The 12,087-nt window shown below is 38.2% G+C and overlaps 1 protein-coding gene across 1 annotated transcript in view; it reads left to right on the forward strand.

Moving 5' to 3' along the window:
• ASAP2 (ArfGAP with SH3 domain, ankyrin repeat and PH domain 2) overlaps nucleotides 1-12,087 on the forward strand; it is a 165,003-nt gene that overhangs the window by 96,147 nt on the left and 56,769 nt on the right. Inside the window, 2 exon segments of the mRNA XM_009893265.1 lie at nucleotides 2,469-2,541; nucleotides 6,558-6,703. Of these exon segments, the coding sequence (XP_009891567.1) occupies nucleotides 2,469-2,541; nucleotides 6,558-6,703 (219 nt within the window).

A 12,087-nucleotide genomic window follows, 5' to 3' on the forward strand; every position in this document is an offset into this window, starting at 1 on the left:
TCCTGTTTTTCCCATTGTCTTTTCCATTTGGTTGTGTTCTATCAGGGGGCTGCCTGATAGTGAGTTGGAAAGTTTACCCAACTGAAAAATAACTGCCCCCCCCCGCATCATTTTAAACACGGATCACTTCAGTGGTTTACGACATGTACCCGCAAGCGCTTGCACTGGCATAGCTGAAAAGGCAGGCAGGGGAAGAAGGGAGGACCTAAGGAAGCCTGACCTGACAGTCCTGTGCATTTTCACCACATTAGGGCTTTAGCATTTGCTTGTTCTGTTGCCCTCAGTACTGTCTGTGTTTGTGGGTTGTTTTTTATTTTGTTTTGAATTTTTATGTGGACTAGCTGGCTGAGATAGCTAGATTCTTGAATTGTCATCACTGGTGTGGTAGGGCCATTAGCTATCATTTCTGTTGGACCCTGGCTATGCTGTGCCTTATGGGTTTGCTCTTCTACTGCCTAATCCAAGTGAAAGCGGGACTTGCCTGAGAGAAGTTGCAGACTGAAATGATGACTTCAGTTGAGAAAGAGGACCTGAAGTTTTTCCTTTACGAAGAGTCAGTAAGGGAAAAACTTTCTGACTGAGGCAGTCATGGGCCAGAAGATTTTCATGAATCCATAGGTCTATCTAGATCCCAGACCACAGTAGGACAAGTGGTTCATAATTCATCCAATGCATTTATCCTTCCAACACCTCTGTTTTTTAAGTACTGGTGGTTTTTTTTCTTCTACCCCTCCCCCAAACTAAGGTGCAGAGATTAAATAATTTATCAACTGCACACACAAATCTGAGACTTAGCTGGGAACTGAATCTGTAACTTTTAAGTCTCTGGCTGTCAGCCTTCTCTTTGGACTGTTATTTGTAATGCTTGTAGTTGGAGACATTCCTTTCGCTTTGTCTCTAAGAGGGTAATTGCCCTTTGATGCAGTCGTCGATGAAATTATCATTCCTCTGTAGTCAGCTGATCGGATGGTGTTTTTCTAAAGTTATTTTTAGAAATCACTGAATACACAATGAGGGAGTTTACTTCGTGTACTCCCATCCAGACAGGTGACTAATCTAACCTTTGAGATTGTACTGTATACAGGTTTGTTATAGTGGATGCAATTCAAATTGCTGAAGAGGGTGAATAGAGGGTGTGACTTTTATGGGCTTTCTAAGGGTTTGGTTTTTTTTTTACCTTCCTCTGTACTTCAGAATTCCAGGTGAAAAGGCCTCTGCACTTTTCCTGCTAATATGTTTCAGATGTGAACTATAAAGATGCTGGAGATAAAACTTCCACTGGATATAGCAGTACCATGACGCTATAATGTTAATGTTAAGGCAACATCTAAATCTGTTGGTTTCCATGGAATGCTGCAAAGATTTTGCCCAGCTATTTGTGGTCTGAATGGATTCAGTTTAAGAATACTCCCATAAATATGAGGCATAATATTTCTTTTTGCATTCAGTATGTTAAAATAATTGGATAGGGTCCTAGGGACTGACTTTTCTGCATCATTTGTCTTACACAAATTATTAACAGCAAAACAGTGGTAGGTCAGATGTGTAGCTTCTGTGATTCACTGAAATCTTTTGAATGAAAACTGGACTGAATTTGGTGCTTTTTGTTTAGTTTTTTTTAGCATGTATCATGCTAAGCAGCTCTTGGTGTAATATAATTTGTAGTGTTTGGTATCATTCTTCAGTGGGGTCTAAAGACATCACTGTCTCTGGAACTCATACTTAAATTTTCTTGGAGTTTCACCAAGGTTTGTGTTTTGGTTTTTACTAATCATTTGTATAACCGTAATTCTGCTTCTCCATTCTGGAACAATGGTACATTTTTGGGTCTGCCCATATTTTACTTCAGTAAGCAAAAGTGTTGCCTACTTCCACTTCTTTCTTTGAAACAAATTGGTTATAAGTGCTTGAGAATTCTGGAGAGGATTTAAACTTGACTTTTACGTTGTTTTGGTGAAAGCTTTGCCAAGTGATAAAATGTGTGAAAGATATTTAAGAGATATGCAATTTATTTTGTTCAGCATAGCAGTGAGAAAGTTCATATGGTTGGGAGTGCAATTAATTAACTAAATTATCCAGGAAAACTGAAATTAAATTCCATTTTTAATATTCTGCCTGGGGAAGTGATATTGCTTGTTTCTTCAGCAGTGTCAGAACGTACGATGGGTTGAAACTGTTTTAACCTCTAATAATTTAACATAGGAAGAAAACACTGTGTAAATAGTTTCATTTTAGATGGTGCTGGGTATGCATGATGCTGTTCACCATCAAAAGAGGGAAAGTGTGTTTTGGTGGACGAGGGGACAGAATAGGTTGTATGGATGGGGGTGGAAGCAACTGACAAGTAATTTATTAATTACAGAAATAAAGTTAACTAACATAATGGTGTTATAATTACAGAACATTTCCAGGGCACAGGATTACCAGAGGACAATTCAGTATTTCACATTTAATTTTTCTCGTTTTAGGCTCTGGATGTTGACCGAACTGTTCTCTATAAAATGAAGAAATCTGTCAAAGCTATAAACATATCTGGTCTGGGTAAGTACATAATAATTCCTGGTAGTTTATATTGGTGAAATTGGAGGATTTAAGCAGTCAGTTGTCTTATTGAATCAGGAAGAGTTATGTGGGTAACTCTTGAGAAGAGAAAAATGTGCATTTTAAATAGTGGTCTTGAACTAGCTGCTTGATCATGAGCTCAGTAAGGATGAAGTTTTGTGAGGTAGCTGAACATATTTAGCTGGCATACTGCTACCAAGTGGGGAAGCTGTGCTCTTCTCTTTCCACCAGGTTTGGGCTACCTGCTCCTTCTGCCACCCCTGGTGCTTGGCAGATCCCTAGATGAGATTTTTAGCTCATATAAAGCTGCATATGCAGTGAAATCAACTTAACTGAGATTAGATGAGCACCTGAAATGGTAAAGCATATGTATCATTGAGAGCTGAGGGCGTGGGAGGGGTGAAATTGCTCTCTTTGCCAGCAGTAAGAAGCTATATCGGCTCTACTGCTTTGTGAAACCTCACCCTTCCTGGTGGCTTCCAGTTATGTATGTTGAGAACTTCATGACAAGAGAGAGCTGATGAGCTGCAATTTTTTATTGTCGTGATGTGCAAAGTCAGATATTTCTCTTACAATGCTGATAAAAATACAAAGAACTGTTGCTGTGTGCATTTCTATGTGTGTGCCAATCTTGTGGAGTTTTGTGTGTTTATCTTCTTTGAAAAAATAACTGAAGCTTTTGTTTTTGTGGATCAGCAGCATTTTGTGAAGAAGAAACAGCATTTGTTTTTGTGGATAAGAAACAGCGTTTTTTGTCTTTTGTTCTCGCTTTGCAGTTCATAGCAATTAGAGCTAACAAAACCTGTATTATATGCAAAATAGATAGGCCTGGTGACCTTGGAGAGCCACCAATATCTGACACAACTTGTGGGCATGTTGATGTTCAGATACAAGGTTATAACAAGAACTGGTGGTGTGGTGTAATTCTTATCAGCTAATTGAAAGAAAGTTCCTTCTTGCCTCATGTAACGAAGCTATTATCTTTGCATTGTGGAAGGTCCAGTTTAAGATTCATCTGGAGCTGTGTCATCTGTTACATATTTACATATTTGGCACCCTTTCTTCTGTCTTTTCTGTTGGGTGGGTGTTTGTTGGGTTTTTTTTTGGTTTGTTTTTTTTTTTTTAATTTTCAGTGCTTGACTATGCCTCATAAGCAGTGTACTTGTTAGAGCATTGTAGCAAACCACTACAGTTCTTGCATAAAATCAATACCTTCCCTAGTTTTTAAATGCATGCTGGTGAATCTTTACAGTAAAGGTTTGGGGGGGATTTCGCTTCAACCAGCAGAAATATCACTAACCCAACCACTTGCCAGCCCTTGGGGTTTCTTTTGGGAAAACAAATCTGTGGCCCTGCACTCATAAGAACTCAGTTACTTGATTTTTAATATTGGTTCCCTGAGTAGTAAGTATACATGGCTTTGCTTTCTTTTGTAATGTGTGAATTTAGAAACCATTATGGAGGATTAGATAGTAACTCCAATTTGTACATAATTTAGTTTCTTACTTAAAAAAAGCCTTTAAAACCTCAAAAAAACCTGGCTCAGATTTCTGGGTGTTTTTTTTTTTTTTGGTAGATTCCAAACCTTTTGTTTGTTGAGAAACTTTTAAAATCTATCAGGAAGAAACCATAGGGCAGGAACAGTATTTTGGAGGGTTCCGTGAAAAAATATAATTTTTTTCTTCAGAAGCACTTGTGGAGTACCAGCTCAGCTGATAGTATTGCTGCAGTAACTACCAACATTCTGAGGAATGTCTCAGAACTGCTGTTGAGCTGCTGGTTTGTTGGCTTTGTTTAATCTGATACATAGATCCAGAAGAACCGTCCCTAGGATGCTGGGGAATAGAAAACTCTTGGGGATGCTGTATGGAACAGAAAGCTCTGTTTCCTAAGGCAAAAAGTCAGCATGATTCAGCTGCTGATTGAACATCTAACTACAACAATTAATGGTAGGAATCTTTTCACCTTGTTTTCATGCAGTGGCAGCCTTCTCTTTTTGCTGTATGAATTGTGCCCTGACCTTCCACCCTCCCCTGGGTTCAAATACGCTAAGCTGGATACAGGAAGCAGTAAGAATGCAGAAAGTAACAAGGAAATAACTCAACTTAATGGGTAGCTGTGTGAGCTAGAGGAGTTGCGACCTGCCACATCCTGGCTTTTGCTGTCTGCCGGTTTGTTCAAAGCTTCTTCACGTGTGTGTACGTCACACAACAGTGTTAGTTGAACACCCTTACTTCATCCTACAGCTCAAGTAGCAAAACGTTTAGTGAGTGCTCAGCCCCTGCTGTTGATGCTGAGGAAAAAGAAGTACAGTTCAGTGCTAGGACTTAGTTTTTAAACTGAACGGCTACATGCAAACATTCTTTTACAGGATGCAAATTCAAGTGCTTAGGGTAGAAACTTGTAGAATTAATGCTGTTTGTGTAATGTAATTCTGCATGTACATTATGACAGTGTTCAATTACATGGTATTATACTCTGCAGGGTTTTAGTTTCATATATTGGAAATTAAAGAAAATTTGTAGCTACTTGAGAAATAAAGTTCTTGAATGGCTGTCCAAATCGGAATGTGAACAGACAGGTTTGTTTTTAAGTTGGAGCATGCTAGGTTTATTGAACAGGTTGTATAACTAATTCATAGAAATTTGGAGAAAGGACATTGCATCAAGAATCCTTTGGATATTAAATGTGTTGATGTATACAAATGAGCTTGAAATGAAGCTGGATCATTGCGTGTTTGAACAGATTAATCCTCTCTAAATAATCTTCAGGGTATATGTTGGTCTCAAGTAATGACCAAGAAAGGGTCTTTGTTCTTATTAATGCATAATTTGTATTCTAGGGTGTGGGGTTTTTTCCTGGCTTCCTTTGAAGGGTTAGAAATTGGCCAAAGCTAGAATAAGAAATAGGCAACATTAACTTTCTGAAATACCGACTTGGTGTGCTTTGTCCATGTGCTTAAGCTTGATATGGTCACTAAGCTTGGGTTCAAAAAGACTTTATATTTTATTCCACACATCAAATTGACAGGGACTTTTTATGCTTGTCTACACGAGCAAGTAGTCTGGTGTCCTAGGAGTTAATCAGTAGGTCAGAGTAGTTAAGACTGAGGCCCCTCAGGTTTCCTATGTATTTGAATCAGGGGAACTTGCCTTAGGCCTAGATTTCATCTCATTCTCTGGGCTGAATAACCCCTCAACATGTGCAGCTCAAAGCTTTCTGAAGGGCAGAAGCACTAGGCGTGTGCTGGATGACTTGCATTGGTGCAGCCCACACAGATTCAGAACTTGCTGTCTCCATTAAGCACTGGACCACTTCTGGGGCAGAGCTGCTGGTTTCATTGTCTCAGAAAAAAATCTAGTTGTTGTGAACCAAAATTGCTTTGAGAACTGAGCTGGCCTGTGGTAAATGCAGGATGCTAGGATTTGCTGCGGATCCCCACTGCTGCTCTGAATTGGAGAGCTAACATAGATACAGGTTTTGTCCTCATCTGTAATGTAGTCTCGCTTCTTTCCTAAGATCACCTGAGTGTCTTATGTGATTTCTTGCCTTTTATTGTAGAGATCCAGGAGTTTGCCAACACGCTTGATCTCCTCTGTTTCTTTGTTCAGCACACAATTAAACATAACAGCACCCAGTTAAAATTAGTGTGTGTTAATAAAAGACTCTAAAAGTTCACTATAGGAGTTGGGAATTGTTATGTGGTCTCTGGTACGGTGTAGAAATACTGTGGGTCTCTCTAGAGTGGGTATGTGTCAGATGATTGTCTTGTCTTGATGACACATCATTTGTACAGCATGTGAATAGATACACATAAACCAGAGTTAGTGAGATATGTCATACTTCTGGCATATCAGTGTTAAAATATAAATAATAAATGTTTATTGTTGCAAGTAAACATTTTTAGCAAGAAATCTTATAAAAAATGTTTATTTATTGTAATTTCAGTAACCTTTATCTACTGCTGATATTTTCACGGTTTTCTCTTTTTGAAGCTCATGTGGAAAATGAAGAACAGTATACACAAGCACTGGAGAAATTTGGAGGCAACTGTGTTTGCAGGGATGACCCAGATTTGGGAACAGCGTTTTTAAAATTTTCTGTGTTTACAAAGGAATTAACTGCACTCTTCAAAAATTTGGTAAGAATTACTTAAGAAAAACATGTTGAAATTTTAAGGCCATTACAAAGGCTGTATTTCTGAATTATAACATCTCTTCACATTGAAGACAATTTGTGTTTTAGCAACCACTGTGTTTAAAAAAATTCTTGGCTTAGGAAAATGTCTCATGCCCTGGCCTTTCCCCTTGCAAAACTCAAAACTCAAAAAAACCCCAAAACCAAAACAAAAAAACCCAAAACACCACAAAACCCAAACAAACCCAACAAAAAACCCTCTTCCAACAATTTTCATCTCTAAAAGCTTACCACAATAAAGTAGTTATAACATGCATTATAAAACACGTATCAATTTGCTTTAACATTGTAAAACCAGCAAAACCCGACTTGGTTTACTCCATATTCATGTTGCTTTTACTTTACTTTTTCACACTTTCCGTTTGTATTTATAAAGGGAGATTTTAGTGTCCCTGGAAGAGACAGTCTCTTGCTTCTCAGGGTAGAGAGTCGGGAAAACAAAATCAAACATAATGCTATAATGACAATAGTGTCCACTGGGGACTAGTCCTGCAACTGAAGCCAGTAAGGCTTAAAAGCACTCTTCAGTGAGCCAAATGGGATGGAGCCAAATGGAAGAATGGGAGTTTTAATCATGAATGGAGAATTTTCAGCCTCAATTTCACATTAATCAGAGGGCGCAAAAAGCAGATTCTGACTACATTCTACTAGCTGGAGCTTTCCCATGTCAGAGTAAGTCCCGAATTTACTTGAAGCCACAAAACTCTTAAACCAGGGCCTAGGAAGGGAAAATGACCCAGATTCCTACAAACGTTTAAAAGTGTGCCTGCTGAAATCAATGGAATGGAGACACATCAAATGCTTTTGTGAGTCTAGACCAAATGTCTGTAGTTTGCAGCCAGCTGGTCATAATAGGTTCTTCGGGGAATGTTTCCAGCTGATGGAATTTAGGGCAGTCTCATTCACTCCCTGCTAGTATCCTCTCTGTTTACCCTGTCGTGATATTGATGAGAGAACATCTAGCCCCAAATGTATTTATCAACAGTGAAATGTATTTCATATTGGTCATATTGATTTGAATATCTCTGGATGTACAAATATTATCTGAGATTACGTATCAGAAGAGGCATCCTTATTGAGTGCGAGTCAGTCAGTTATCCTGACTCTCCCATACAGAGGCAGACTGCTCATATGGAAGGGGAAATAGAATGGGTCTTCGAATTGATGCCTTCTGTTGACTAAAAAAAACCCTTCTCTACCATATATTAATTGCAATATGGTGACTTCATTAGGCAAATGGATCTGGGAAATGTGACATTTAGGTGGTTTTAAAAAGCAATCTACTAGAAGCTGCACCCCCTCCCCAGAAAAACCTTTCAATGTATTGTATTTCAAGAAGACTTAAAAGCTAAAAAATGTTGCTATTTTACCAAAAATCATAACTATTCATTCTCTTAAAACCAGTAATTACTATCTTTGCAAAATATTTCTGGCAAGAATAACTTTTCTTCCACAAACTGGAAAGGAAAATAAAACCAAAATAAATATCTATAGGAAGTGGGATGCATGTTTTTATTATGTTTTCTTTTCCATGTAAGTGGTTTGTGTGTCTTGTCCAAGGAATATTTCCAAATCTCTTTGCTGTGTACTGCTTTATCACTAGCAACTATGTATTTTGCTTCAGTTTATATGTATAAGAAGATATGTCATGAGACAGTAGCTAAGTCTTTAGTTTTTCTCAGTTTGTGGTGTTGACTTTTCTCTATTTTTAAAGCAAATACTTTTGCATGGGTATGAATGTAATTTTGGGGGTTTTATTTACATTGCAAGAGCATAGGCACCTGCTCTCTTCTTTAGTACTGTCTGGTGAAGGACAGGTCTCTGTAAGGTTTTTTTATAGCCATAGTCATGTATGAAACAAGCCCTGTGCATTCTCACAGTCTGGTGAAGTATCCAACTGAACGGTTTAAGCACGTTGGCAGTAAAAACATCCTTCTGCTCTGGTGTTTCCTTGTAGCACCAAACATATTTTGGTTGTAAATCATAGAATTGCTGAGGTTGGAAAGGTCCTTTAAGATCATCAAGTCCAACCATTAACCTACCCTGACAAAACCACTTCTAAACCATGTCCTCAAGTACCACATCTACCCTTTTTTTTAAGCACCTCCAGGGATGGCGAATCCACCACCTCCCTGGGCAGCCTATTCCAATGTTTAATAACCCTTTCAGTGAAAAAAAAATTCCTAATATCCAGCCTAAACCTTGTCTGGCATAACTTGAACCCATTTTCTCTCATACTATCACTTGTCACTTGGGAGAAGAGGTCAGCCCCCACCTCTCTACAACCTCCTTTCAGATAGTTATACAGAGCGATAAGGTCTCCCCTCAGCCTCCTCTTCTCCAGGCTAAACAACCCCAGTTCCCTCAGTCGTTCCTCCTAGTATTTTGATGAATAGTTTCATCAAAAATGTAGCCAGGGCCATACAACCTGCTGCTGTTAAAAAAACATTCTGAAAGATACCTTTTTAAATAGACCTTTCCCTGGAGTTTCATAGGGCACAGTTTCCACAGAAGATGTTAGCTGAAATGAGTGGGGAATGTGCAAGGTGGTGAGAGGATGTGTTCAGACTGGAGCAGATGCCAGAGCTATTAACACTGGCAAAGCTTTAGGGCTACTGTCAAGTTTTGCTTTGTCGTATATTTTGCTATTGTTTCAAGAAGCTGATGTGTTCTGTCAGCTCTGGCCTGGGTGGCATTTAGAGCTGTAGCTCTAAAGTGCTTCTGCAAAAAGGTTTTCCTTAAACTTGTCTTTAATAACCTAAAGGAAAGCTGTTGTAAAGTTCTTCTGCATTAACAAGGATTTTAGGTTCTTGTTTTCTCTATTGTTTTTAAATCTTTCCCAAAAGACACTGATGTTTTTGTGGACTTATCAAGGCATCAGTGTTTTAAAATATTTCATTAACATCTGAAGGGTTTTTTTCTTGGAATCCAATTATTCAACTGTAAACTATTCAAGTTAAAGTTCAGGTCTTGGGGTTTTATATGTGTTTTGCTATGTTTCTTTTATGTGTGTACTTTTAAATAGTGCTTAAAACTCTAAAAACCCTTTGAAAAACCTTGGTTCTTCACATTTGAAGTGATCTATAAAATATATCTTTAAGAAAAGAAGTGAAATGACATTTACTGCATATCAGGTCCTTGTAACTACTCATTTTAGCCTTTCTAACACATTGTTTGGATCAGTTTATGATATACTGAGCATTTTTTTTTCTCTTGCCATAGCTCAATTATCAAGCTACAAATTTTTCTTGAACTTCTTCTGGATTAGAAATGTTTTTAAGAAGACCAAGTGATTCGTATGTCCTTTTTGGTAGTCGTGAACTATCAGAAAATACTAGAGGCATTTTCATAGGTAATACAGTACCTTTTGTGGCATGTACAGTATTGCTTCTTGATGGTAACCTTGGTGCTAATTCCTGGTGGAATGGTAGCACCCACAGTTCCCAGGTAGGTTAGGTCTGTATGGCACTTGCTTATAGTGTTAATTACTCTGTCTTCCTAATAAATTTAGTGCCAATTGATAAAGGTGTGAGTCTTAATATGAAAAAATGTTAGGAGAAGGAAAGGCCCATTGCAATGTGTTTGCACTTAAAATATTTTTTCCGTTAAATCCTATTAGATTTCTTCACCAAGAAGAAATAAATCTGTAGTTGCCTGCCATCTTTGTCAGCATTCCTTGAAAAGGCATTTGAGATGAAGTATCTATTTAACAAATTTCTTTTTCTGTTTCTGTTGTTTTTCTTTATACTCTTGTCCTTTCTTTTTCATTTATTTAAATTCAAAGCTAATCAAACGTGCTGGATTGAGAGGACTGGAATCTGATATTTCCACTTTGTGGAAGGTAGCTGGGAGAAAGAGATTCCATGTGAGAGGCTTTTCTGTTAATAATCCTTGGATTTTTAGCCAGGAAAAATGGAAGAACAACAATAATATTTTTCTGACCATATGCTTCTGTTTTACTTCATTTTTTAAATGTAAGAAGAAAGGACATTTGCTTATGTGTAGAAGGTAACAAATAACAAAATTGAAGGAAGTATCTAGTCTGTATTCTATAATGAACTTAAGAAATTTATGCCCAGAATTTTCTTTCTGGCATAATAGGTCAGACTAAGGTTTTAAAAATGATGTTTAGTGCCTGAACATTCACAAGCATATTTACTTTAGAAGGACTCACCTTAGTTAAGTGCCTAGAAAAAGCTACAGATAGACATATTTGAGGTTGGAGTATTATGGATGAAGCTTAACGATTTAAGTTGTGTTGTTTCTGCTTTTCACTGGTACACTTGAGGAAAGATTGGCTTAATGCTGAGAGGAGAAAAATAAGTACTGATTTACGCTTGTAAAGATATAAACCAAGATGTAACAATTACTCCTTCGTGGCATGGGTTTGGCTTCACCTGGAATCTTATCGTTACTTCTTTGCCAAAAAGATATTGATCCAACTGGAAGAAATTCAGAGGACAGTAAGAAAAAATGATCAGGGCTTGAAGAGGTTGATTTATGAAAAAAGCTTAGAAGAATTGGAAAGGTATAGTTTGCCTCACAGATAACTGTGATTGTGGAAGAGGAAAATAATAAATTGCATATAAATGGGGTCTCACTGTGAAAATATTAGATGAAGTGTCCCAGAGAAAGTGGTGGAAGCCTACCACTTAGGTGTTTTAACCTAGGTTAGAAAATGTGCAATTTGGGAAATTTCCTCCGTTGGCAAGGAAGATGGGCTGGAATAACCTCAAGTCTCCTTTGCTTTTAAAATTCTTTACCTTATGCTTTTAAGAATGCCTTTAAAAATGTATTTCCTGACATTTTGCATTTGCATTTCCTAATAGTGAAATTGCCAGCCTGTAGTTTGTGTATCAGTGGTGGTATTGGGGCTGTTCCCAAGTAGTACATGGCGGCAACACTCAGTATCTTGTGTGAAGGTATTTTTCTAGGCAGCTGAGGTGGCAGCTCCATATGGGCACTTAGTGGTGTTCAGCTGCTGCTTCACTGGAGTCACTTTTCCTACAGCACACACGGGTGGTGGGCGATGTTCCACCTCAGCCACCAGCCTGGTGGGATGCAGTTTGTGCTGTGGGACACACCACTGCACTGCAGGTGGGGCAGGGGGTGAGGACAGAGGAAAAGCAGCGTTGTGTCCTGTGTGGGGAGGAGGCATGGTGCAAAGATGAAAGTTTGCACTACAAGTCTGTGTTACATGATTTTCTGAAGTCTTAGGGTTAGATGCTAAAAAACTTAAAGTTCAGACAAACAAACTGTCTCGTCTATAGCAGATGTTCTGATTTCCATTTACTCCCTGCTGTGTTCATTGACATTGTCCTACTAAAG

The sequence above is a fragment of the Charadrius vociferus genome, unplaced genomic scaffold (assembly GCF_000708025.1).
Source record: "Charadrius vociferus isolate BGI_N301 unplaced genomic scaffold, ASM70802v2 scaffold269, whole genome shotgun sequence".
Classification (NCBI taxonomy): domain Eukaryota; kingdom Metazoa; phylum Chordata; class Aves; order Charadriiformes; family Charadriidae; genus Charadrius; species Charadrius vociferus.